Source organism: Neovison vison, chromosome 2, assembly GCF_020171115.1.
Source record: "Neovison vison isolate M4711 chromosome 2, ASM_NN_V1, whole genome shotgun sequence".
NCBI lineage: Eukaryota > Metazoa > Chordata > Mammalia > Carnivora > Mustelidae > Neogale > Neogale vison.
The window spans coordinates 3,890,571-3,916,886 of NC_058092.1; the positions used below are offsets into that span (position 1 = coordinate 3,890,571).

General features: G+C 55.8%; 2 protein-coding genes across 2 annotated transcripts; one reads left to right on the plus strand and one right to left on the minus strand.

Moving 5' to 3' along the window:
* Positions 1-907: 907 nt before the first annotated feature.
* RPL22 (ribosomal protein L22) lies at positions 908-9,790 on the minus strand. Its single transcript, XM_044237011.1, has 4 exons — positions 9,690-9,790; positions 7,668-7,772; positions 3,996-4,120; positions 908-1,108 (listed from the first exon to the last, which is right to left on the minus strand). Exons 1-4 carry the CDS (start codon positions 9,699-9,701, stop codon positions 964-966), a joined length of 387 nt encoding a protein of 128 aa, XP_044092946.1. The 5' UTR covers positions 9,702-9,790; the 3' UTR covers positions 908-963.
* Positions 9,791-14,032: 4,242 nt separating this feature from the next.
* Positions 14,033-26,139, plus strand: RNF207 (ring finger protein 207). Its single transcript, XM_044237012.1, has 17 exons — positions 14,033-14,223; positions 14,838-14,970; positions 16,090-16,234; positions 16,346-16,427; positions 16,502-16,577; positions 16,651-16,776; positions 17,163-17,209; positions 17,454-17,526; positions 17,615-17,683; positions 18,490-18,558; positions 18,642-18,739; positions 19,338-19,524; positions 19,669-19,854; positions 20,154-20,205; positions 20,531-20,648; positions 24,438-24,518; positions 25,317-26,139. Exons 1-17 carry the CDS (start codon positions 14,033-14,035, stop codon positions 25,486-25,488), a joined length of 1,905 nt encoding a protein of 634 aa, XP_044092947.1. The 3' UTR covers positions 25,489-26,139.
* Positions 26,140-26,316: the final 177 nt, after the last annotated feature.

Consider the following 26,316-nt stretch of genomic DNA (forward strand, 5'->3'; position numbering starts at 1 on the left):
GCAACCTCTCCCAGATCTCTAGCCTCTGCACACAAGGCAACAAAACCCCACTTTCATCCTGCTCGGGCTGATGTCAGTTTGCAGAGTGACCGGACATTAAATCCAGCCAAGGCCTAAATGGCACAGAAGTGGCCGTTCCCTGGGCAGGTCAACATTTTCCCTCAACTCCTCAGCACGACCTGGCCCTCGATCGCTTCTTCTTGGCGCCCACCCCGGGGCAAAAACCACGTCCCAGGGAGATGCCCGAGGTCCATCTCCGGATGCAGCTCAGCTCCAGCTCCCCCTGCTGGGGGCCAAAGCGACAGTTGGTTGCCGAGTCCTAAAAAGTCATTTACAACTTGTTTTGTGTGCGTTTACTTAATTTAAAACCTGGGACTTTTAGAAGCACTCCCCACTCTTTTCTGGAAGGTAGGCTATGCAGCGGCACCAAAGGAAATTTTATTTCTACAGGAAGAAAAGGATTAACATAGTCATTGTGTGGGACTAATTTGTAACCCAAACTTGAAATGCCCCAGAACCCTGCTTTTTAAATTTCCGACCCTGCCTTTTTCCTGCAAGAGAACCTCAGAGAAGTTGCTGGTTTTGCTCAGCAAACTAGGAGTCCCGGCGTTAGTACACCTGAATCTGAGAAAAGCATGGGATAAAACTGTCCCACTTTTGGAAGTCCAACAGTGACAACTGAAGGGCGCACATTTCCACTCTTTACCACCTGCTGGAGGTCAAATCCCTGGCAGTTCCCTTACAGGAGCTTCTCCCTGCTCTGGTATTCTTACCACGTAAACCTGAAACTTTCAAGCAGGAGAAAAGTCTAATTACAAATCCGTGAAAGGCTGGCCAAGCGATGCTTTTACTCTGATCTCCAATTTTCTGTTTAAGCCACACTGCGGAGGTACAAGGAAAACCACCATTGTGATTCCTAGATTTTATTTAAAGATTATACAAAATATCCCAGACACAGGACTTCTAATCCTCGTCCTCTTCCTCCTCCTCGTCCTGGTTGATCTGGAAGTAGCGCAGCTCGTAGCTCTCCTTGCTGTTGGCCACCACGCGCAGCCAGTCGCGGAGGTTATTCTTCTTCAAGTACTTTTTGGTCAGATATTTCAAATACCTGCGGAGAAAGGACACTTGAGACCACCGCAGGCCCTCCCAGCGCGCTCCGTCACTGCGCCTTTCCTGAAACCCACGTATTCCAATCATTACAATTTAGGGATTTTTGCCGCCATTCAAAAATGGCAGAGATGGGGCGCCTGGGGCTGAAGCATCTGTCTTAGGCTCGGGTCACGGTCCCAGGGTCCCGAGATTGAGCCCCGCAAGGGGTTCTCCGCTGAGTGGGAAGCCTGCTTCTCCCTCTCCCACTCCCCCTGCTTGTGTTCCCTCTCTCGCTGTCAAATAAAATAAAATCTTAAAAAAAAAAATAAAAATAAAAAATAAACACACAGCAAAGATGAGGCCAAAAGTATCAGCCACATTCATCTAAACCGGCAATAAAAATGAGAACAGAGAAGCATCTGTCACAGCTGTCCACTAAACACAGCAATACACCTATAAAGTGACTTGGAGTGTCCACTACAGAGTGGACACCAAAAACATGATGTTTTTCGATACCAAGAGAGTAACTTAACAATTAAGCGCACCATGTCCGTATCTTCCTGCTAGAGAATCACTGGGTTTCTGAGCTCCAAGTCTTCCCCACACATCACACCTCATGGATTCGAACCTCCTTTTGAGGTTGTTCAGACCATCGGGACGGTTTCTCGGGGCTGCTGTGCACAAACTTCTACGGCGGGATGCTCACTAGCCACCTCCCGGGGAAAGGACGCCAGCCGGCCCTGCCCTCCCTCCTGCACAGCAAGTGAGAGTTCGCGGCGGTCACCTGGCTGCTGTGGCCGGGGTGACGGCCGAGCGGTCACCACAGCAAACCGCTTAGAAAACTCGCGATTTATACACAGGCAGCAACTGACTTCTGCGCCCGACATCCCACAACACAAAGGCTAAAATCTTTTCTTCTCTCACTCGTTTACTCTTGAGGCCCTGGGGCATCTTCCTAAACCCGTGAGGAAAAGAGGGAACAGAACCCCAAGCCAACTCACTGCTGAGCAAATTAACCTTTCCAAACCTCTGTCTGGAAACTCAGTTTCTCTCTCTGTGAAGGGAGACTCTGGTACTTCCCATCTCTCCCGACTGTTATGGGCACTAAAGGAGACACACAGGCAAACTGGCCTATTAGCAAGGACCCAAGTATCAATGAACCAACAGACTCACCATCTCCAAGAAATGAACACTGTTCAACAGTGTTACTTGTCAACAAAGCACTCTTCACAAAGATGTGAGGATCTCAGTTCAGTTCTATCCTCTTTTCCCGAAGTAAAAATAAATCATCCATCTATTCTTCTCTGTCATTTACTATTTCTGCCGTCTAGTAAGGTGGTTAATTTCAGGTAGTTTTAAAACTTTCAAAATAGAAGGTTGGGAAACTAGGGAAAAAGCTACAGAAGTTTGGAGAGCAGAAAAGGTCCTAGAGCAGGAACACCTAGAACGCTGCAAGACAGTCAAACGATCGTCACTGAGAGGAGAGCCATGAAGGTCAAGGCCCCAGTCCTCCTGCTCTGGGGATGAACAAGCGTCCATGAGAACAGAAGTAAGGGGTGTCAGGAGCCATTCTTAAACCAGGCTGGTAAGTGTGGAAACAGGGCACAGATCACAGCATCCCCCACATGACCTACGTGAAAGCCCAGAGCACTGTAGGCTTTCTACGCCCTGGACACCCTGTGGTTGCGCCAGTCTCTCGTGGTATCACATCTCCTGCTGCACAAATGAAAGAACTCGAGCCAGGCAGAACCGGAAGTCACTTTTGACCGATAATAATTAAAGCTAAAAGCAAAGGCTGAACTGTGCCCGATCTGTCCGAATACACCTTCACATTTCCCACCACTTGATGCAGTCTGACTGGAAGTTCCTAAGAATATGCCGGCTCTGGGCTAGGAGCCAGGTCTCAACAGGTCCGATTCCTTGTAACCACTGTGGAATACCACCGGCTAAGTGACCCGGGGTCTCCGACTTAGAAAGAAAACGGGCCCGCGGCAAATACAAGGATGGCTTCGGTCTGAACGTCTGAATGGGGAGCTCAGGGGAGCGCTCCCCCAGTGACACGAGCACTTACGGGGAAAGTAAGGAGAATTAAAAAAGAGCACACACTGATGGTGAACACTGAATAATGGAGAGACTCGGGGTCTAGGCTGGATGCCTGAAACTAACACAACACTGCAGGCGATGACAACGAGAGCTCCTCACTGTGATCTAGAGGCAAAGGAGGAGAAATTCTCATTTTTAATACTGTCTAATCAAGCCAGAGCTCTCTACTGTTGCAATCTTTCCCTGTGTAAAACAAAAAATAAATTTTTTTTAAGACTTTATTTATTTGACAGAGATCACAAGTAGTGAGAAAAGCAGGCAGAGAGAGAGGAGGAAGCAGGCTCCCCACTGAGCAGAGAGCCCAGTGTGGGGCTCGATCCCAGGACCCTGGGATCACGACCTGAGCCGAAGGCAGAGGCTTTATCCCACTGAGCCACCCAGGCGCCCCTGGAAAACAAAATTTTAAAAAATTATCAAAAACTAAATGCTTTAGGGGCACCTGGGAGCCTCAGTGGGTTCATTCAGCCTCTGCCTTTGGCTCAGGTCATGATCTCAGGGTCCTGGGATCGAGTCCGGCATCGGGCTCTCTTCGTACCAGGGAGCCTACCCTCCCCCCGCCTCTCTGCCTACTTGTGATCTCAGTCTCTCAAATAAATAAATTAAAATCTTAAAAAAAAAAAAAAAGCTGAATGCTTTTAACCCCCATAACAACATTCATTCATTCACTGCCTCCTTGCACTGGGCCCCATTCTAGGAACTAACAACTACAGCAGACACCGATGACTCTGGGGCAGCAGCACTCCTGTGGGGGGCGGCGGACTGAGCGCTAGGGTGCCCGCAGGTCACACTCATCGGTCCCATACCTTTTGGAAAAAGGCACCTCGGAAGTTACGGTGATCTTGCTTTTGCTCCTTTCAATGGTTACCACCCCTCCACCGAGATTTCCAGCTTTTCCATTCACTTTGATTCTCTCCTGAAGAAACTGCTCCTGTGGAAATCGTCAAGTTGATCAGTTAGTCAGGTGAGCGCCCCACCCCCTTAATAGACTACTGCACACTTACGTACTTTTTTTTTTTAACAGAGGGACAGTGAGAGAGGGACCACAAGCAGGGGGAGTGGGAGAGGGAGAAGCAGGCCTGCCGAGCAGAGAGCCTGATGCGGGGCTCTACACCAGGACCCTGGGATCATGACCTGAGCTGAAGGCAGACACTTAACGACTGAGTCACCCAGGTGCCTCCGTTTTTATACCCCTAACAGTGAACACAGAATTGTTTTTCACATGTCTGGTCTTTAAAAATAAATTACAGCAAATCCTCAGCTATTAATACAAGGTCTGAAATTTAAGAACTTGAGAATGACACTACTTGACTTTCTCTCTGTGTAACAAGCATGAACACACCTGATGGCTTCCACACAAGGTCCAATGTGCCTCTGTACAAAGACTTGACAGAGAAGCCCACGGTAAGACAAGACAGGAGACCTGGGGCCGAACCGTTACAAAGTACCTTCAGCTTCTGAACCTGAGAAGCAGAAAGCCCTGTCCCCAGCACCGCCAGAGGAAGGACGTCTCCCACGCAGGCAAGGAGCAACACGCAGACCCGAACAGCTCGTCACCGGTTCAGGGGCCTGTGCATGGACAGCCAGAGGACAGCAGCCCCGGAGCCCAGAGACACTGGGCCCCCCGGAAGCCCACAGGTCCTCCACCTGCATGGACTTCAGGGTCTTGCTCAAAAAGGAGGATTCTGGGGACGCCTGGGTCGCTCAGTTAGCGGGACATGCCACTCCTGGTCTCGGGATTTGTGGGTTTGAGCCACACACTGGGCACAGGAGCCTACTTCTTACAAAAAGAAAACATTAAGATAAAAATAGCAATATTTCGGGGCGCCTGGGTGGCTCAGAGGGTTAAAGCCTCTGCCTTCGGCTCAGGTCATGATCCCAGGGTCCTGGGATCGAGCCCCGCATCAGGCTCTCTCCTCAGCGGGAAGCCTGCTTCCTCCTCTCTCTCTCTCTCTCCCCGCCTGCCTCTCTGCCTACTTGTGATCTCTGTCTGTCAAATAAATAAATAAAATCTTTAAAAAAAAAAAATAGCAATATTTCCTTCTCTTGCTCTTGCAATGGTATGAGCCCCTCCGCCCCAAACCCCTACAACCCTCTATTTAAAAACTCCAACACAGGACGCCTGGGTGGCTCAGTTGGTTGAGCAGCTGCCTTCGGCTCAGGTCATGATCCCAGGGTCCTGGGATGGAGTCCCGCATCAGGCTCCTTGCTCGGCAGGGAGCCTGCTTCCCTCTCTGCCTGCCTGTGCACGTGTGCGCGCTCTCTCTCTCTGACAAATAAATAAATAAAATCTTTTTAAAAAATAAATAAATAATAAAATAAAAACTCCAACACTAGGGCACCTGGGTAGCTCAGTCAGCTAAGAATTCAACTCTTGATTTCGGCTCAGGTCATGAGATCCGGCCCCAAGTTGGGCTCTGCACTCAGCAGGGAATCGGCTTGAGGATTTGCTCTCTCCCTCTGCAACACCCCCCACCTCGCCCAAGCTCTCAGGAAAAAAAATAATTAAATCAATAGGGGAGCCTGGGTGGCACAGTCTCTTGAGCATCTGACTCTTGGTTTCTGCTCAGGTCATGGTATCAGGGTCCTGGGACAGAGCCCAGCATGGGGCTCCCAGGGCTCCAGGATCAGTAAGGAATCTGCTTACCCCTCCCCCTCTGTCCCCCTCCAGCCTGTGCTCTGACTCACTCTCTCTCAAACTGATACATAAAGTCTTCAAAAAAAAAATCTTTTTAGGGTGCCCGGGTGGCTCAGTCATTATTTGTCTGCCTTCGGCTCAGGTCATGATCCCAGGGTCCTGGGGTGGAGCCCTGCACTGGGTTCCCTGCTCAGCAGGATGCCTGCTTCTCCCTCTCCCACTCCTCGTTTGTGTTCCCAGTCTCACTGTCTCTGTCAAATAAATAAAATCTTTAAAAATAAATAAATCTTTTCCCAAAAACTTTAAAATGAAATTTAAAGAATCTTCCAATACACTGTATGTTAAGTGAGCATAGGGTAGAGTGACTAGGTCAGAAATCCTGACTTTTGCCTCTGAGACTCATAAATGGCTCAAGTTTATTATCCTCTGGAAACTTCTAGAAGGAAAAACAATCACATAAACAGGTGAGTGTAGAGAAGGGAGAGGGAAAGGACAGCAGCGCAAGGCCATCACAGACACAAACTGGAAGAAGCCACAAAGGTTAGGAAGGAAAAGAGGCGCCAGAGGCAAGTAAGAAGTCACTGCAGAGGAGAGACTACAGAGCCAATTCCGGGACTTCCTGTGGGACAGGGACACACAAGAGGTTACTGGAATTCTGCTCAGGGGAATCAGTGGCCACAGGCTGAGTTAGGTTTTCACCTGAAATCACGCCTGTTGTACTGCTACTACCTTGGCGAGGAGGAGGCTCTGCATCAGAGTCTGAGCCCCGGCATGGCCACAGAACAGGCAGAGTCGACTGCCAATACCTCGCTGCAGCCAAAATGCGGCCGGGAGGCTAGTTTTTCTTGATGTAACAGAGATACAAGAATACCAGTGAATGAGCCCAAATATGGGGGCAAGGTACCAGCACCGAGCAGCATGTGGAAAAAACAAACTCCAAGTACGAGTCAGCAAGCAGGATATTTTAACATGAACACTGCAGCTCTGATGTCCGACAAGACTCGAAGCTTGAAGAAATGCTGCCATCTGTCCCGCAGTCAGGCCCGGAGGAGGCACCCCTTGTCCCATGCAGATCAGGGCTCCATGCTTATGTTTAAACACACCCGAAGTGCGAAGTGGGCACACTGATCTAGTGGAGTTCGTGGTTTCCTGGGAACTTGTAAGTAAATCATTTTTGGAAACAAAAGGAAAGATGGAGAAGAAAACACGTGGTTCTCTAGCGCTGATGTCGCCTCCTCACCACGGACACACGTGAGAGAAAGCCAGACTTCAAAACAAGTAACTAGGGATGCCTGGGTGGCTCAGTGGGTTAAAGCCTCTGCCTACAGCTAGAGGCATGATCTCAGGGTCCTGGGATCGAGCCCCACATCGGGCTCTCTGCTCAGCGGGGAGCCTGCTTCCCAGCCCCCTCTGCCTGCCCCTCTGCCTACTTGTGATCTGTCAAATAAATAAATAAATTTTTTTTTTTTTTTTTAAGATTTATTTATTTGACAGAGAGAGAGAGCTCACAAGTAGGCAGAGAGGCAGGCAGAGAGAGAGGAGGAAGCAGGTTCACTGCGGAGCAGAGAACCCGATGCAGGGCTCGATCCCAGGACCCTGGGATCATGACCTGAGCCGAAGGCAGAGGCTTTAACCTACTGAGCCACCCAGGTGCCCCTAAATAAAATCTTTTAAAAAAACAAACAAACAAGTAACCAGCCCAAGTTCTAAGGTCGTGCATGGAGTCAGAACTGCAGGGCTGCCTACAAGCTTGAGACCAGAAATGTGCTCCGGCAGGTTTTCTCAGCAACACCCCAGAAGATCCGTCACTGTCCTGAGTGGCGTCAAGGGTGTCACTTACAAAATTGGCCGCATCCATGATTCCATCTTCTACAGGGTGGGTGCAATCAAGGGTAAACTTCAGAACTTGCTTCTTTTTTTTGCCCCCCTTCGCCACGAGCTTTTTCTAAGAAGGTACACAAATGATAAAGAGATGAAAGCACAATCAGTCCCCCCTCCCCCAACCACCAAAAAGCGAAAAAAACCCAGAAACGCCTGAAATGGAAAAGCCCATACAAACGCAAAACTCGTGGAGCTGTGCCCCCTTGCAGAGCAGCCACCCAAGAGACCTGCACGGACACTCTGGGCTCTGCCCGAGAGCGGCCGAGGGCGATACCCCAGAGGCTGTTCTATGCACTTTGGGACCTGGACTCATGCCCTTTTGAAGGAAACCTCATTCTGGCACTCTTGACCCATTTACACTTTCCAGCCTCCCCAATCTCTTTGGGCAGGAAGGTCTGTGATCTTACAAACCACAATAAAAGGAACATTCCCTTTTATTTACCATAAAACTTCCAAAATGAAGTTTCAAGAAATAACACTCACTTGACTCCAGGACTAGGGCAGGCGTATAAGTGCCTCGCAAATCTGAAACAATTCTGATCTGGAGCGAGTACTCGTCCTAACTCCGGACGAGGGTCCAGACCCACATAAACTGTTCTCCCTTAGTCCTCTCCCAACTACATTCTCGGAAAAGCACAATGGGAACCACTCATCCTAACAATACATCTAACTCAGCTGGGAGAAGATAAGGCTAAAACTAAAAACTAGTTCTAATTCTAATGCATAACCAGTAATTCATAATCCTCTAATGTAGAAGGTTCTAATCACAACACACTATCAACTTCTGGGTTTTGACTTAAACCATCGGTCCGAGCACATCCAACAGGGATCCAATTCCCTGACTCGCAACAAGCTTCTATCCGTCTTCTGCCTCCACAAACTCTGACATCTGTATAACCTTACCTGCTCACCTACTCCTCCACTCTAGAACGCCCTACAGACTCTAAAAAGACTTCCAGGAACACATCTCCTCTCCCTTCCTGTTCAACAGAATTTCACCTAAGACCTGACTGGGTCAACTTTCCAAACATTTAGCTACTGCAAACATCACCGGTGTCTTTTCAAGACGTCTCTTCCTAGTAACCATCAAAAAAAGGGATGCTCTAAGACCCAGCCCGGGACATGCACCACCAGCCCATGAAACACCTGTCCACGACAGGCTCCATGCCCCCCGCCCCCCAAGGTTTTAAACCGAAGGCGCACAAATGCACGGGCATTAAAAACCTGCACAGGCAGAGAGAGTACGGTGAACCGAAAACGTTAACAAGGGTGTCCCAGCAGAAAAAGGGGAGCGAGAACACCACTCGCTCACGCAACCTGCGCAAGGACGGCGAGCTGCAGGTGGATGACACGAGGGCGCCGCACGACCCGGTCTCCGCCCGGCTGCAACTGAATGGAGCTGGGCCTTGCCCGAGACCCAAGAGGGTCCGTACAGGTGCGGCCCCGAGGATCTAACTCCCCCCCCATGGATGCTGCGCGGATCCCCAAACCCAAGCCTCTCTCTGAAAACAAGCCGGCCAGGCCACCGTCCCCCTGGTCCCCGAGTCCCGGACGTAGGCCTCCCGGATGCGCGGCTCCCCAGGGGGGCAGGTCCCCTACCTCCTCCCCGCCCTCCGCCCAGGTAAGCAGGCCCAGACCCTGGATGCCTCACGCCGGCCGGGCTCCCAGGGGCCCTCGCCAGCCCCGACCGCAGCCTGGGCGCTCCAGCTCCCCGCTGGCCGTAGCCAGAGGCCCGAGCCTGAGCCGCGGCCTCCGAGAGCTCCGGGGCTCCTCTCGCGCCCCTCTCGCGCCCCAGGCCGCGGCCTCCTCCGCCCATAACGTGCTGGGCCCCGGGGCGGCCCTGGCCCGCTCCAGCCGGCCTGCCAGCCCAGCCCCGACCGGACTCTGCAGAGCGTCGTCCCGTGCGAGCCGAGCAGGAGCCGGGCCAGCGAGGCCCACGTGCCTGCCTCAGAGCCGAGGCCTCACGCGGAGCCATACTAACCACGGGCGCCATGGCGGCTGCGGAGGCAGAAAGGGAGGTGGGCGGACTACGCAGACGCAAAGAGCCGGCAGCGCGCAGAGCACGCAGGGCTCAGGCCGTACCAATCGCTCTGCCACGCTTCTCGGCCGCCACCGCCTCGGCCTGTTCCGTACGATCGGGGAGCGATTGCTTTTCCCGAATGCAAGCCCGTCCTCTCGCGGGCGGGGGGAGTGGGGCGGGGAGGAAGGAGGCCGGGTGGCCTGTCCCACTGCGGTCGGAGGGGGGTAGCGGGGCTGGATGAGCCCAAAGAGAAATGAAAGGGTTCGCTCTCCTTTTTGAAAGTTTTGGAAAGAGAAAAGAAATAAGGAAATCACGAAACCTTGTGTCACCAGCTAGTGGAATGGGACTCGAACCCGCCAACTAGGGGACGCGAGGCCTTGCTGGTCCCGGGGTGCAAATGCCAGCGGGCACTTCGGCTTCTTCCTACCTGAAGTGCCCAGCCTTGAAGCGGGGGCCCAGGGGCCACGGGGGCCCAGGGGCCGCGTGTCCCGGGGCCAGCCCTGCTTGCTGCGCTCCGGTGCGCTCTCCGGTTGGACCCCTTCGCCCTCTCGAAGGCCGGCCGCCCACCCTCCCAGCCCTGTCCCCGCCTAGGACTCCAGCTCTTGCCTTCCCGTTCCTGGTTCCAAAAATTCCCGTGCGGCGCTTCTCGAGCTGCCCTGTGGGCAGGAATCCCCTGGGATCTCCTCGAAACGCAGACTCCAATTCCGCGGGTCTCAATGGCTTGAGATTCTGCACTTCCACAAGCTCCTCGGAGATGCTGCCGTGGGGGGGGGGGCTCCGGCACCCCACGTTGAGTCCTCGAGGTCTTCACCCACTGCCTGGGCTGTTTCCCACCCACCCTCGCCCCTTCTCGTCCTCACCCGTTACATCCTCTGTTGTAACCCGCACTCCTTGCAGGTGTCCTCCGCTCACCTGGCTGCAGTGCCCTCACCTGGGGGAAACACCACACTGATGGTCTGGGTTTAAACTCCAGCCTTTTGTGCCCGTTGACCTAGTGCCAAACCGTCCTGCTCCTCTCGCTTGCAGACCACATCCCTGCTTTGCCAACGACTGCTGTTCCTCTGCCCTAGGGGGCTGGAGGGACGTCATCCTGTTTGCTTCCGGATTGTTCCTCTTCTGTCAATGTCACCCACTCTTCTTCATCCTGGTAGAGGCCTTGGGTGGAACATTCCAGAAACAGTAACTGAATCTGGTTTGCAATTACTCCGGCACTTAAAGAACCAGTCAGTCTCCTTTCCTCGGAGACCCCAGCCCAACCCCAGCCCAACCCAGCCACATGCCCCCACTCCAAGCTATTAACTCACTGGGGCCCCTGCTTTAAGCTTCTACATTTTGATAAAACCACCCTACGAGTGGTTCCCGCATTTGCTACTGTCTTTATTTCACCTGTTCCGTTAGCTGGCTCACCAGTCTCTGTATCCACTTGACAATCCTTTTACATTAAATTCTATTAAAAATTGGTGTGCTTTCTCCTGGCTGATACAGCTCCTAATCCCAGCAAGCCCTTGCGGCTGCCTGATAACCCTAATGTCCTCTCCTAAGTGACTATTCCCTACTCTGGTGAGAATGCCAGCCCGCCTTCCCCAGCCTTCCTCTCGGTTGGTGACTTCCATTACTCTTTATTTGGAAACATAGAAGTAGTGCAAAAAGAATATTCAGATACTCCCACATCTAACCACGCAGCAACATCAACGCACGCCCCAGTCCCACCCCATCCCATTACCTTGCAACAAGAGCCCTTGTTCCCACAGAAGACCAGCCAGACACTCGGGGATTAACCATTCTTTAATATCTCCCATCTTTAAAAAAAAAGGCAATCTCTTGATGTCCTAATATTCCCATGGGTTACCACCCCTTCTCCTTTCTCCCTGCTATGGACTGAATGCATCACCCCAAAATTCATAGTGGAAGCCCCAATCCCCCAAAGTGATGGTGGCTTCCACTCCCCCGGGACTCCTGACACAACCAAAGACCTCCTTGGTATCTTGAGTCTAGAATGTCAAGTGGGCCATCCCCACCCCCATGACCTCACTCTACCCCTCACCCTTCTCCCCACGCTGGGACCCATACCCCTTGCCCCACCCCTTCCATCCTCAGCACGACTCCAACCCCGAGTTCCTGTGTCTCCACACACACTGGTCTACTTTGCTTTGCTTGAGATTTATTCCAGCTTCTGGGGCCTTGTACCTGTTGCTCCCTCTGCTTTGAACTTTTCTTCGTGGCTTTTCCTGTGTCTGATTTCTTCTCATCCTGCAAGGTCTTGGGCTCGGTGCCCCTCTCTGCCCATGATTACCCAGTGCGCCCTCCCAGCTGCCCTCCTTCACATCATCCTGGTGATTTTCTTTGGAGCGTTTAATACAGTCTGTCATTACCATGCTTGTCGATTTGTATACTTGGGTAACCTTGGCTGCTGTGTTCCCTCCCATGGGTATGGCCGATGGGTCTGCTCAGTAACAGATGAAGAGGGGTTCCTGGGTGGCTCAGTGGGTTAAAGCCTCTGTCTTCGGCTCTGGTCGTGGTTCCAGGGTCCTGGGATCGAGCCCTGCATCAGACTCTCTGCTTAGCGGTTTCTCTCTGCCTGCTTGTGATCTCTGTCAAATAAATAAATAAAATCTTAAAAAACAAACAAAAAAAGTAACAGATGAAGACGGGAATGGACGGATTTGATAAGCCCATGTATCAAGAACGAACATCCATCTCCAACTGCCCCTGCAGAGGGAAACTACTGCATAATTTATTTATAAACCCCATTCAGTTTTGTATGCCAGCTCTACCACTTCCTAGGGTAACATTTTCTACTTTCTAAGGCTGTTGTCAAGATTAGGTGAATTAATACAGGTAAAAGAACTTTGAATAGTACATTGGCCCACAACATTAGCCATTGTTACGGTTATTGGGTTATTGCTGCTTGGAGCACAAATGGAACCCAGGTAGGGAGGAACCTTAAGAGATCCGGTGGTTTACCCCTAGAATTCACTCCCTTTCTTCTGCTGTCAAACTCTTACTCATCCTTCAAAACCCAGCTTGAATATTAATTCCTAGCTTATCCTAATTGATCAGTAACACTTCATGGGACGCCTTCTGTAGGTCGGGCTCTGGGCTTGACCCTGAATTCAAGAGAGGCAGAGACAGAGACTACTTATCCCAGAACTCAGAATAACACCTGCAGAGAAGCCGGATAATGGCCCAAAGATGGAAGGCACTCTACAAAAGAGCACCGGGTTAAACAAGCACTGGCCAGGCCAAGAACAGCAGAGGGAGCTCTGACGGAAGGGCTCAGAACCTCTTCTCCCTCCAAGCCCAGCCCTTCTTGTTGAGAACTGGGGGTAGGGACCCTAATTATTTGGAAGCCCAGAAGGCGCATTTGACGTCATTAAACTCGCGGGCATCACCGAGAGGCCGGCCCTGTGTCACCCGAGCTCTGAGGCTCTGAAAGGTCGGTGACTTGGCCGCTCTGAGACCCCAACCCGCCAGAGACCGGCCTGGGATTCCAGCCCCCTCCCCGCGCGCCCTCTCCAGCACCCGGCTGCCTGCGGAGAGGCGGCCGCTGCTCTCTGGCGCCCCCAACCGGCCGTGGAAGAAATGGGGACCCGCAAACCCGCTCGCGTCCTGGCCCCAGCGCGCACGGAGAGAGCGGAGCTAGCCAGGGGGCCTCCAGAATCAGGGTCCTCGGGCCCTGCGCAGTGCTCCTGCGGCTCCAGGCTCCGGGCTCGGTCACCCCGGGCGGGAGCCAGGCAGCCTCGGACCCTCGTCCCACGCGGTCCTTTCCAGCCTCGGTGTTCCCGCCTCTGCCCTCGGGGCGACGCGCGGAGTGGCTGCAGCCGGAGCCCGTCGTCGCGGTGCAGCGGCCGGCCTGGGAAGGGTGGACGGGAGCGCCGCGCCCGAGTAATGCTGCGGCCCAGCGAGGAAGGGGTGTCGCCTGCAGGTCACCCAGAGGACACCGGGAGGGGAATTCCTGGGGTGGGAGTGAGGCGAGGTGGGTAAAGTGGAAGCAGGGGAGGCTAGACCTTGGGTAGGACGCACTGCGGCCTGACCTTCCAGGGCCGCCAGCGGAGTGCGGGAGAGGAGGGAACCGCGCACAGGACCCCTCCGCACGCCTCCAGCCCGTTCCCCCTGCTCCCAGCGCTCCACGATCGCTGGACGCCCCGTCGGGTCCGGGTCTGGTAGAGAGGAAGGAGCCGCGCGGAGGCCGAGGGAGACGCGGGGGCTGGCGGGGGCTGGCGGGGGCTGGCGGGGGGCTGGCTGGGGTCCGCGGCCGGGTCTCCGCACCGGGCACGTCCCGCCGCCTTCCGGAGCTCTCCCAGATGTCGGGAGCTATCTTCACGCCCCTGGAGGGCCTGGGTGCCCTGGACGCGGCGAGCGGCCACCCGCTGGTGTGCCCGCTGTGCCACGCACAGTTCGAGCGCCCCTGCCTGTTGGACTGCTTCCACGACTTTTGCACCGGCTGCCTGCGCGGTCGCGCCACGGACGGCCGCCTCGCCTGCCCGCTGTGCCAGTGAGTGCCTGGAAGCCCCAACAGCACCCCACCACACACACCCGGGCCACCGCTGGGGGTGTGGGGGGGATCGGCTCGTTGTGGGAGGGGAACTGGGTGTAGGCAAGGCCCCACTCTGCGTTGCTCCCAGCCCGCACCTCTCCGCACTGTAGTGCGTAGGCTCCCGCCCATTTTACAGAGCAGGTTAATGGAGGCCTGGAGTGACCGCCGGAGGCCTTCCATAGAAAGTCTGGAGGCAAGAGTGAGGCTAGAACATAGGTCATGTCGCCGCACAGTGCTGCTACGCAGTTCAGGATCTCAGCGCAGCGGTCATAACATTCCCAGAAATCGCCTTTGGAGATCAGTTGAGTCTTAGGCCAACAGAAGCAGGTTGTGTTGCCCCAAGTTGCAAGTGGTGTCCCTGATGAGGGGGGAGGTTTCCACCCTTGACATCCCAGGCTGCACCAACCCCAGAAACCCCCATGAGCACTGGAAGAGAGATTTATAGCAGATGCCAAGTTCTATTTTTAGTTCCAGCCTGGAATGTGGGGGGTGGGAATGGAGGTAGGGAGCTGCCAGGAAGGGGAAGGGGAAGGGGAAGGGGCATTTGGATCGTGGCTGCAGCTTCTCTACAGACACCAGACGGTGGTGAAGGGCCCCAGCGGGCTCCCTCCGGTGGATCGGCTGCTGCAGTTCCTGGTGGACAGCTCGGGGGATGGCTCGGAGGCCGTGCATTGTGCCAACTGTGACCTGGAGTGCAACAAGCAGGCAGGAAGGGCTGGGGGTGGGCTGGGACTGAGGGTGCCGGGTTCGACGGTCCTGAGCTCCCAGTGTGCACCCAACATGTCCTTAGACCATTATCCATTTGGATTCTCCAAAATCTAAGGCACCCTGAACCCCAAATGTGGGCCCCCTTTTACAGGTGGGGAGACTGAGGTCCAGAGTAAATGACTTGAAGCACTAGCAGATAGTGGTGGAGGTTAAAGTCATTTGATGTGGGGAGAGCTTACTGGTCCCCAACTAAGGTGGAGTTGTGACCTCCAGGAAGGGCCGCTGGGTGCCCAGGCTTGGGTCTGCCCTTAAGGGCCCACTGCTCCCTGGGGAGCTGTCGGAAGCTACCTACTGCCCAAGGGGAAGTGAGGACAACATGCTGTGGGAGGGGTATTCCTGTCCCCCCCCCCCAGGCTATGAAAGACCAAGGAGCAGAAGGTAGGCTTCAGGCTGGGCTGTGAAAGGCACATGGGACTCTTGACCTGTGAAAGCTGCATGTTGAGGGGAGGGTACCGCAAGTCCTAGGAGGACAGCCCTGCAGGAGCAAAAGCTCAGGGTGTGCTAGGCAAGTGCTGGGATAGGTGAGTTCCATCACAGAGAGATGACCAGCAGGAGATTAGGAGCTGGAGGTAGGGAAAGCAGGGGAGGCAATGGCCTGGGATGCTAAAGTAAGGAGTTGGGGGTCTGTGCTTTCATAGCCATTGCTGGGGTCAAAACCACAGCTGCAGCCTGAGACCTGGACTCTCAGCCCTGGCTCTGGCCCAGGGAAGGGGAACCAATAGGCTCTCATTCCTTCCTTCTTCCGGCCACCTTGTGACTCCAGATGGCCAGGGTGGGCACTGCCATTTGGCTACTATTGCGGGCACCAAGGAGGGCTCAGAAAGCCTTCAAGCTGGAAATTTTGCTGTAGGTAACACGTTTCTGCCGTGCCCCACCCCACTTCAGGTTCTCTTCTCATCCATGAACTGGGTGTGTTAGAGTGTGAGGATCCCATAAAAGGGATGCCGGGAGCCACCTGCCTCCCCCACGCTGAGACTGACGCGCTCAGTGACAGGTGCGGGCTCAGGCTCCCCAGCAAGTGGGCGGGCTGAGGCTGCGCTGATCCTCCCTCCTTAGGATGCAGAGACCACGTACTTCTGCAACACGTGTGGGCAGCCGCTGTGCGCTCGCTGCCGCGATGAAACGCACCGGGCGCGCATGTTCGCGCGCCACGACATCGTGGCCCTGGGCCAGCGCAGCCGCGACGTGCTCCAGAAGTGCAGTGAGTGCGGCGCGCCGGGCGGGGGCCCGGGGGTCGGGGCCGGTGGCCGGGATGGCTGGGGCCGGACGGGGGCGGGCCTGCCCCGAGCCCTCACCGCTGCTCCCGCCGCAGCGCTGCACGCCGAGCCCTACATCATGTTCTCCACCGACAAGAAGTCGCTGCTGTGCATCCGCTGCTTCCGGGACATGCAGGGGTGGGTAGAGGGAATGGGAGGTGAGGGGGCTGGAGGGCGGCCCAGAGCGGGGCTCACGAGCCCTCTCCCCGCAGGGAGAGCCGGGCGCACTGCGTGGACCTCGAGTCAGCCTACGTGCAGGGCTGCGAGCGGCTGGAGCAGGCGGTGCTGGTGAGCGCGGGAGGGCCGGGCGCCGAGGGCGGGGACGGGCGCCCCCGCCGGGCTGAGGCCGCCCTGTTCCCAGGCCGTGAAGGCCCTGCAGACAGCCACCCGGGAGGCCATCGAGCTGCTGCAGGCCATGGTGGAGGAGGTGCGGCGCAGCGCCGCGGAGGAGGAGGCTGCCATCCATGCCCTCTTCGGCAGCATGCAGGTGAGGGGTGCTGGGGACCCGTGGGCCCGTGCTGCGCAGCCTCACCAGCCGCGACCCCATGCCCACAGCACCCCACCTCCTGCTACCAGGGAGTTTGCGGTGTAGCGGGGTGGCAAGCACCGTGCGGCTTCCAGAAGTTCCTTAGTCACGTGGCCAGGAGAGATCCAGCCCCAGGCTGGTGCTGGGGGGAGGGTTGGAGAGGGAAGGCGTCCCCCAGGAGGTCCCCCGGGGCTCTCAGGCCGCCTGATGCAGGAAGGAAGGGCTAGGAGGCTGGGGAGATGCAGCCCGCCTCTCCAGCTGCGCTGCGCGTCTGGGGCCGGGGTGTGGGTGAGTGCCGGGAGGGGGCCAGCCGGGCAGGCCGAGTCAGAAGCAGCTGTCCCTCCCAGGACAGACTGGCGGAGAGGAAAGCGCTGTTGCTGCAGGCTGTGCAGAGGTGAGTGATGGCAGGGTCTCCGCCCCCTGCTTGGCCTCACTGCTTGGACCTGGGTAGACCTGGCCCCACCCTGGGAGCAGGACCTCTGGGTGAGGAGGGCAGGGTGCCCCCGGGAGCAGGAAGTGCTGACGGGGAAGGGTGCATAAAGGTGGTGGGGAGATGCAGCTTCCGGCTTCTGAGGTCCCCGCTAGGTGGGGGCGAGCAGCACTCCCCACCGAGAATGGGCTGCCTGTCCCTCCCCCAGCCAATACGAAGAGAAGGACAAAGCCTTCAAGGAGCAGCTCTCCCACCTGGCCACTCTGTTGCCCACCCTGCAGGTGAGGGGAGCTGGGGGTTCAGGGCTGGGCACCCCAGGCCAGAGGCCTCCCTCCCCTGGCCAGGTCCTGAGTAGGGTCCCTCCCGCAGGTTCACCTGGTCATCTGCTCTTCCTTCCTCAGCTTGGCCAATAAGGCTGAGTTCCTGGACCTGGGCTACGTGAGTCCCCCCAGCTCCCGAGAGAGCTCTCCCCTCCCCGCCAGCGGCCCACTCTGCACACCAGACTGCCACCTCGGGGCGTGGCAGCCTGCCCCTGGGCAGCTGCACCAGGGCTGTCCTGGGCTTACCTTCCCCTCCCCCACACCATCATAGGTGAACCATTTAGCTGAGTCTCTTCTAAAAGGACAGTGAAGGGGCACTGGGTGGCTCAGTGGGTTAAAGCCTTTGCCTTGCAGTGGGCTCTCGGCTCAGCAGGGAGCCTGCTTCCTCCTCTCTCTCTATCTGCCTCTCTGCCTACTTGTGATCTCTGTCTGTCAAATAAATAAATAAATAAAATCTTTAAAATAAAATAAAAGGATGGGACGCCTGGGTGGCGCAGTTGGTTGGACGACTGCCTTCGGCTCGGGGCGTGATCCTGGAGTCCCGGGATCAAGTCCCACATCGGGCTCCCAGCTCCACGGGGAGTCTGCTTCGCTCTCTGACCTTCTCCTTACTCATGCTCTCTCTCACTGTCTCTCTCTCTCAAATAAATAAATAAAAAAAAATCTTAAAAAAAAAAAATAAAATAAAAGGACAGTAAAGCCTGGAAGGGAGCATGAGCCTCCACTGCCCCAAAGTGTAGTGTGTCTACTGGAGTCCGGCCACCCCCAACTTTCCTGTGGATTTGGGGGCTGGGGTGGTGTGGGGGTTCTGGGACAGTCCCAGGGAGGGCCTGGAGCCCCCAGCGAAATGCCCAAGACAGCCCTGCCTTCCCACTCCTCCCCTCCCACCCCTCCTCGGGCCTGAGCACCCCTGTCCTGCTGCAGGAGCTGATGGAGAGGCTGCAGGCCATCGTCACCCGTCCCCAGCACCTCCGGCCAGCGCAGGACAGCAAGGTGCCCGGGGCGGAGTGGGCTGGGCTGGGCTGGGTGGACCAGCCGGTACCAAGGCCGCCTCACCACCCGCTGCTGCCGCCCAGATCACTAGCGACCACCACGCGGAGTTTGCGCGCTGCCTGGAGCCACTGCTGCTGCTGGGCCCGCGGATGACAGCAGGTGCTGGGGCCGGCACCAGCACGTGAGCAGCGGGGCGCGGCCGGGAGGGGGGCGGCAGAAGGTACCCATTGCAGTGGGGTCTGGCGGCTTGCCGCCCTCCCCAGATGCCGAAACCTGGTTAGGGGAGGATGGGGAGGCCCCAGGGCTGTCCCCAGCTGCCACGGCAGCCGCCACCACCCAGGACGGGACACGCAGGGACTGAAAGGAAGGGGCAGCTTGAGCTAAAGGCCTGACTTCCAGGTCTTAGTCTGGAGAGCCAGCAACACAGGAGGAGTTACAGGAAATGCCCGAGATGGACGTATGTGCTAGGGACCCCAGGAAACCAGGGGACACTGGGCATCAGGCCAAATGTCCAAAGTCCCGCGTGTGAGTGAACAAAGTTAACCCTGGACCAGCCCTGAGGCATCCTGATGGACTCTTGTCTGTACACAGACACTTCCCTGGGGAGTTTTTAAAATACCCTATGTTGATGTCCTAGTACTGGCGCGGGGGGCTCCCTGGGGCTTCTTCAGAGCCCCTAGGCGGTTCTGGTGTGCAGTCCAAGGGAGAGGCTCAGAGCCTGGAGCGGGGAGACTCTCTCACCACCCCCCCATCTGCATTCACACTGGCTCTCTCCTCAGGCTAGCAGCGGGCTCAGGCCCCAAGGTGCTGATGGGGCCCAGCTGCCCCTCCCCAGCGGGAAGGATGTTGGGGTCTCTGGTCCGAAAGCCCACGCCACACCGGTCCATCAGCACCAAGGTGCTGCTGACGGAGGGGGAGGACACGCCGTTCTCAGAGCACTGCCGCCACTATGAGGACTCCTACCGGGTGCGCGGGGGCCAGGGATCTGCGGGCTGGGAAAGGCCCCACCGCTCCCTCTCACCACAGGGCGGTGGCCAGATCTCGTCCTGGCCTCCAGGGCCTCCGCAGGGAGCACAGCCAGGCCGGCGCTCACTGGGTCTCCCCGCACAGCGCCTGCAGGCAGAGATGCAGAACCTGAAGGACCAGGTCCAAGAGCTGCACCGGGACCTCACCAAGCACCACTCGCTCATCAAGGCGGAGATCATGGGAGACATCCTGCGCAAGTCCCTGCAGGTGCACGCGCAGATCGCCTCTGAGTACGCTTCCCTGCAGGGGATGAGAGCAGTCTTCCAGGAGGTAGCGGACCGCGCCCACCCCATCCCGCCCTCCAGCCCCGCACCTGACTTCCCTGCAGCCCGCCTGTCAGCTTGAACACGGGCTATCCCAAGACCGGAAGGGGAGAAAAGGAGGACCTTGGTCTGGTCCATCATGAGGCCCTCCTGTGGCAGGCTCTGGAACTGGGGTCTTTGCTGCCTAGAATCACATGAACTAGCTGGGGGTGCCCTATGGCCCTGAGTAGCTAGAGGACAGAAATGCCACCAGTGGAAATTCCAGCTCATGGCCGTAGGCAACATCCAACTCACTTTCTCTTTCAGATTTGGGAGGAATCCTACCAGCGGGTGGCTAACGAGCAGGAGATTTACGAAGGTCACAGACCACTGCTGCTGGGTGCACCCCTTTCCTGGAGCTAACCCACGTGCTGGCAGGCGCAGGAAATCAGCTACCCACTAACCAGATACAAACTCCCATGCTCTTCCCCGTAGCCCTCGACTTTGCCCCACAATTGCTAATGCCCCAAAATGATACATGTGAGGTCAGGCTTCAGGAAGCAGAATGCCTTCACAAGTCTTACGTTGCCCTTTAATTAAAAAGAGGCAAGCGCTGAAGTGGTTGGGATACTTAGATGGTATGAGGCTTGACAGTGAGAACCTGAAGACAACAAGACCCAGTGCTCTGGCCTTGGCTCCCACAGCCCAGCTCCATGACCTTCTCCAGCTGAAGCAGGAGAATGCCTACCTGACCACCATCACCAAGCAGATCACGCCCTACATCCGCTCCATTGCCAAGGTGAAGGAGCGGCTGGAGCCCAGGTGAGACCAAGGGGTGTTCACAGGACAGCCAAGACACAAGGATGTGTGTGGGAAAGGTGCCACACATTCAGAAAAGCTCTTTTCGGGAAGTCAGTGGGTCAGGATATGAGGGTTCACTGGGCGTCTGGGCAGACCAGGTTCTGAACATCTCCAAAAACACAGAATGAGTGGGCTGCTCTGAGTTTCTGCTTCGAGGCACAAAATCGCTCCTTCTAGCCCTCAGGAATAGATCAAAGCAAAAGATACTTCTTGAGGGTGTAATGAGGGCCCTCAGCCGATCCCGGCAGCAGGACACGGAGGAGAGCAGAATGTTCTGACTACATGCTTAAGCCACATCTGGACAAGGCTGGGCACTCAGCACTGCACTTGGGCATCAAAAGGTGTTACAATGGCAGAGGGATGTTGGTGGCAGGTCCTCAATATGCCTGTTTCTTGAGTCACCTGGCCCCAGGGTGGGCTGGTTGCCCTATAGGTCTGGAGCACAACGGTCAGTCAGCCTGACCTCGTCCCCTACCACCTTCTTGGGGACTTCATTCGCCTCACCCCTGCCTTCGATCTGTTTCCTGTATCCCACGTTTCTTCTTTTGTGGTTTGGTGGAATCTACCCCTCCCCACCATAGTCCTTTGAGCAAGGGTGCACAGGAGGTATATATTTTGGAGAGCACGAGTCTGAAATGTCTTTATTCTGCCTTCACACTTGACTGATAGCTTTGCTGGGTATAGAATTCAGATCAGAATTCTAGACTGGGGGGCGCCTGGGTGGCTCAGTGGGTTAAGGCTCTGCCTTTGGCTCAGGTCATAGTCTCAGAGTCCTGGGATCGAGCCCCACTTTGGGCTCTCTGCTCAGCAGGGAGCCTGCTTCCCTCTCTGTCTTTGCCTGCTTCTCTGCCTGCTTGTGATCTCTGTCAAATAAATAAATAAAATCTTTGAAAAAAAAAGAAAAGAAATTCTAGATTGAAAATGATTCTCCTTTGACAGCATCGCTGTATTATTTTCTAACTTCCAAGGCTGTCTTTGAGAAGTTTGATGGCATTCTGATTCTTAATCCTTGTGACAAGACCTATTTATTCTCTTTAGAAGCTTGTGGAATTTTCTCTGGTCCCAGGGTTCTGAAACTTCCCACTGGTGAGGGTCTACTTCCATCCATCAGAAAGAACCTGGTCTTTGCAGTCTGGAAGTTTGCCTCCTTCAGTTTTGACACACATCTTTTTGAACCAGTGAGTTGATTTCATGTTTTCTCTTTCTGGAATCCCTATTACTGGATATCGGCTCTTCCAGGCTGGCCCTCTGATTTGCTTTCTCCGGCTTTTCTTCTATCTCTTTGTGTCTCTGCTGTGCCTTCTGTGACATGTCCTTTTTCTCCCAACCCTTGTACTGAGTTCTTCACTTTTGAAGAAAATTTCCACGAGCACTTTTAAAAACTTCATTGTTTTCCAATTCCAAGAGCTCCTGCTTTGTACCCTAGACTTGTCTTTTTCACAGCCTTCTGTTGTTTCTCAGATGTGTCTTAACCCTCTGAGGCTGATAGTGTTTACGTTTCTTTCTTCCTTAAATCTGTTTCCTCCACATGTTGGTTTAGGCTTTCATCTTCCGTGTGAAAGGCTTCTCTCCAGCCGTCTTTGAGCACGTGCTCAAAGTAGGAGCCGGTGGGCAGGGGCGGACCGGGTAATCGGAGCATGTGGATGGCGCTTCAGAGCTTGGGGTCAGGCCAGGCAGGGCTTTTTTCTGTGTTTTCCCTAGTCTCTTCCCTGGAGGCTGTCCTGTTAAGCATTTGCAGGCACACAGTTCTCACCTGTGTGGTACCTCCGAGACCGGCCCTTTGGTGGGCTGTGGGAGGGGCAGCTGCTCTGCACTAAGGGCCGTGACTGTCACCCCACTCCCTGCTTCTGTGCTGTCCTCCCTGCTGCAGAGGCAAGGGGGCCCGCTTGGGTGTCTCCCGTCTGCTGAGGTTGTTAACCCCTGATCACGTGCCCTCCAGCTTCAAAAATCTGGGTGTTATTCTTTTCTGTTCTCGACCTGGAGAAGTTTCTTCCCCTATTGTTTTGGCCCCTTTACTAGAGTTTTAGCAACTTTGAGGAAGAAGGAAAATTAAAGTGTGTGCAACTATATGTTCACCCAAGCCACAAGTGAGCCTCCTGACCCGGGGACGTCAGGCTCGGCACAGCTCTGCACAGTCCTGGTGGCGTCCAGGTCTACCCAAGATGGGCTGCAGCATCTCCTCAGCGGGCGTTCAAAGCCGTTCACTCCACACACTGCACAATTCCATTTATAAAACCTCAGAACCAGACACACCTGCATCAGCAGTTGAGATGCTGATGATCCCTGGGGGGCCTCTGGGCGGAGGTGACGTTCTGGGTCCTGCCTACCCAACTTATTCAGGCTACGCACGCGTACCAAGACTCGTTCTTATCATTGGTGTGCATTTCCTTTTGGGTGCTCTGCTTCAGTGCGAAAATGGCTTCAAGTAATGTGCTCCTGGCTGCCTGGCTTTGTGGGGGAAATGGCACCTGTGATCCGTTTTGGCAAAGCGAAAGCAGCTCAGGCTAGAGCCTGGCTCCTGGAGGTTTGGAGGGAGGAAGGAGGTTGCCTCCATCCCTTTCCAGGGCACCATTTTCCAGGTGTCTGGTGCTGCTTCCTCCCCTTGCACTTCGGGCAGCCCCACCTGCCCCAAGCCCGCTCTTGGGGCCGGTTGTCCTCAGGGGCCTCTGGCTGCAGCCCTCGGTCTCTCAGTAGTGCTCACGGCCGTCCTCACCACACTCCTCTCTTTCTTCCGAGGCAGCCCACACCTGTTTCCCTCCTGCCGCTCAGGCTGTCCCTTCTTAGGCTGTCTGGCCACTCTGCTACCTCTGCGCGGTGCCCAAGCGTCAGCTTTCCCCACGGCCCAGTCCTACGGCCTCTCCCCATCCCACACCCTACGCTTAAGTGGCTTCATCCAGTCCCAACTTTAAAATCCCACTGTGACACAGACGACCTTCAAGCCCTCCCCAGCACAGGCCCTCCTGAGCTCCAGACCCCTCTCCAACTGCCCCTTCCTGGGGGTCTCCACTCGGACACATCACAGGTGCCTCAGCTCCCCCAGTGGCAGGACTCCACTGGGTTGAGGTCCTCAACCAGTGGGTTGAGGACCCACTGGTTGGGTCCCCCCAACCCAGTGAGTGACATCACAGCACCCAGATGCCCCAGTGAGAAGGCCTGGGGCCTTCTGATTCCTTTCCTTTCCTTTCCTCGTCTCATTTCCAACAACCCTGAGTCCTGCTGACATGACTGTCTCAGGCCATAGCTGTCCCCATGGCCGCCCCATGCCAAGCCACTGTCACCGACCATCTCCGGCCCCTCTAGGGTGTTCCATAGCCAGCGGTCTTAAAGCCTAGAGTTCCCATCACTCTGGGCCTGACAGCCCTTTTGGGACCCTCCTTGTCCCCCTCCAACCAGACTAGCCCCTCACCACACTCCAGTCACAATGGCCTTTCAGTTCCCCAGACAAGTCAGACGAGTTCCCCCTTCCCAGCCTCTGCCTGGACAGCTCTTGCTTCAGACTGTCCCAGAGATCCTCTCCACATGGGTCCCTGCTGCCTGGCCCTGCGGCGCCTTCTTCCCAACCTCCGCATGTCTCCTGACCACAGCGCAGCTGTCCCGAGAACGGCCCCAGCCCTAGTCAGTATCTGAGGACCAAAACCCTAGGCAGGCCCATGAGTGTCTCACTCAGTTGGGTTGTCTAGAGAGATGCAGGACAGGCTGTGGCCTGCTCTGCTGCCTTCAAGCCTGCTGGGAGCTGTTTCTCTCCCTCAGGCTTCAGGCGCCCGCGGACCCACAGTCGGAGCCCCTACAAAACACGCACGATGACGGCGCCAGTGGAGAGATACAGGCCAGGTATGGCAGGGCTCTCCAGCCCAAGTGGCAAGTGATTCAATCTCAGAGACAAACGTGGGGCACAGAGACAGGCCCCGGGTTTTCTTTCCCATCTGGCCCAGGCTGCTGCTGACCAGCTCCCCGAGCTCAGCGGGGTCTGTTCGTAAAACACGAGGCCGGGGAAGTTCGGAGGGTGGATGCGGCCCGCGTTCTAGAATTTTAAGTGGCCGTGGCTGGGGCCTGCGGCACTCCCGCCGCCCAGGGCTGCGCGCCCTGCAGACCAGCCCGCACACGCACACACCAAGCGCCTCAGAGTCTCTGAAATGAGAAAAAGTGACTCCACGTGAGAGCATCACTGTTCACTGGAGACAGTGTCCACCGAAATACCTGCCGCAGGAGAAGGAGAATGTGCCAGAAGACACAGGACGGGCCCAGGCTGGTCTTCCAGTATTCTGCTCTCCCTTAAGTGAGCTCGCCATGGGGCAGAGAATGGGGGGACAGAAAATCCGAGCGGGCCAAGCTCGCAGGCACAGAGCAGTCTGCCACTCTGCAGACCAGACACGGGCCTCACCCTCCCTGCCGCCAGGGGTAGCCCAGATGCTCCAGTGGAGCGTCCGATAGAACCTGTTGTCCCCACAAGGCTCTGAGAAGGCCTGAACCACACTTGCTCAGGCAACTAAAACTCAGTAACCGTGAGACTCCTTTGGGAGACCCACAGGTGGTCCCAGAAAGGCTTCCCGTTCCAAAAGCCTCGGCCCCCCTGGATGTTAGTGCTGGCGTGGGGGTGGCCAGTAGAACTCACATCAAGTGTCCCTTTAGGAATGACCTGGTGAGTGTCACAGAGAAGAGAGAGAAAACATCAGAACCTAGAGGGAGCGGCCAGACTCTGAGCAGTCCCACAGAAGAGCCTCTGCTGAAGAGGAAAGATGCCCCCAGACCCAGACAGAAGGACGGGGATGACGTCCCCCCGTGGAGGGAGCGTCCGACTTAGCAAATGGGACTGGCCCGGAAGGGTGGGCGTTTCACAGCCCACACATCAAGACTGGCATATTTGAGAAAAGGCTGTTCCCTTCATGAAACAAAGTCATCACTGACACAGCAGAAAAACCCAGAAACTCTGACAGGCCCTCATTTCAGATTCTTTGGCCTTAACTAAGCTTCACTCTTCCCGGTGTCTGCACTGCACTGCATGAAGCCTGTCCTCCTCAGGAGGCTGGGGACTGGGGATGGCATCCCGGGCCACATGGAGAAGCCCTCGCTGCTCGGGCACCTCCCAGGTGTCTGTGGGCCCAGCGTGCACCACCCCGAACTTGAGATCGTGGGACTCTGGCACAGGGCAGCACCTGCCCTGCCTCAAACAAATTCATTGTCCCTGAGCCACAGCTCCCCGCCAGTAAGCTGTGCCCAGTAGCCCGGGCACAGGCTCAAAAACCGTGGCTCCGGTTTTCTCCTTTCACACAAGGACTGAGCTCACGGAGCAGAGACGCGGCTGGCGGTATGTGTGGCAGGAGGCAGTCACAACTTCTGTGCCTTTTCCTGCTTTTTCCAGACGACGGTCACTCTCCCGTGTAAAGGATGACCCCGAAGTGACTTTTCTCCAGTGGTTTCCACTCCTGCATGGTGCCCTTTCTCTGAGATGGAATTTCACCAATGCTTAAGGAGGAAAATTAATCTGGATGACCTAAAATTTCATTTTGGAGATAAAAATGTCCACAGTCACATTTTAAGCAGATATCCAGCTTGTTCAATGGTTTCCAGCAGCAAATGGCTTCCATGTGCAGGGAGACCAGCACGTCAGTACCTGACGGCATCGCGTCCG

Coding starts and splice junctions, on each gene's coding strand:
- RPL22 (XM_044237011.1), bottom strand. Junction 4,121..7,667: donor TCATGGATGCGGCCAATTTT/GTAAGTGACACC, acceptor CGATTTCCACAG/GAGCAGTTTCTTCAGGAGAG. Junction 1,109..3,995: donor GAGGTGCCTTTTTCCAAAAG/GTATGGGACCGA, acceptor CTTTCTCCGCAG/GTATTTGAAATATCTGACCA.
- RNF207 (XM_044237012.1), top strand. CDS start 14,033: ATGTCGGGAGCTATCTTCACGCCCCTGGAGGGCCTGGGTGCCCTGGAC. Junction 18,559..18,641: donor GGCCAGCGCAGGACAGCAAG/GTGCCCGGGGCG, acceptor GCTGCCGCCCAG/ATCACTAGCGACCACCACGC. Junction 24,519..25,316: donor AGTGGAGAGATACAGGCCAG/GTATGGCAGGGC, acceptor GTGTCCCTTTAG/GAATGACCTGGTGAGTGTCA.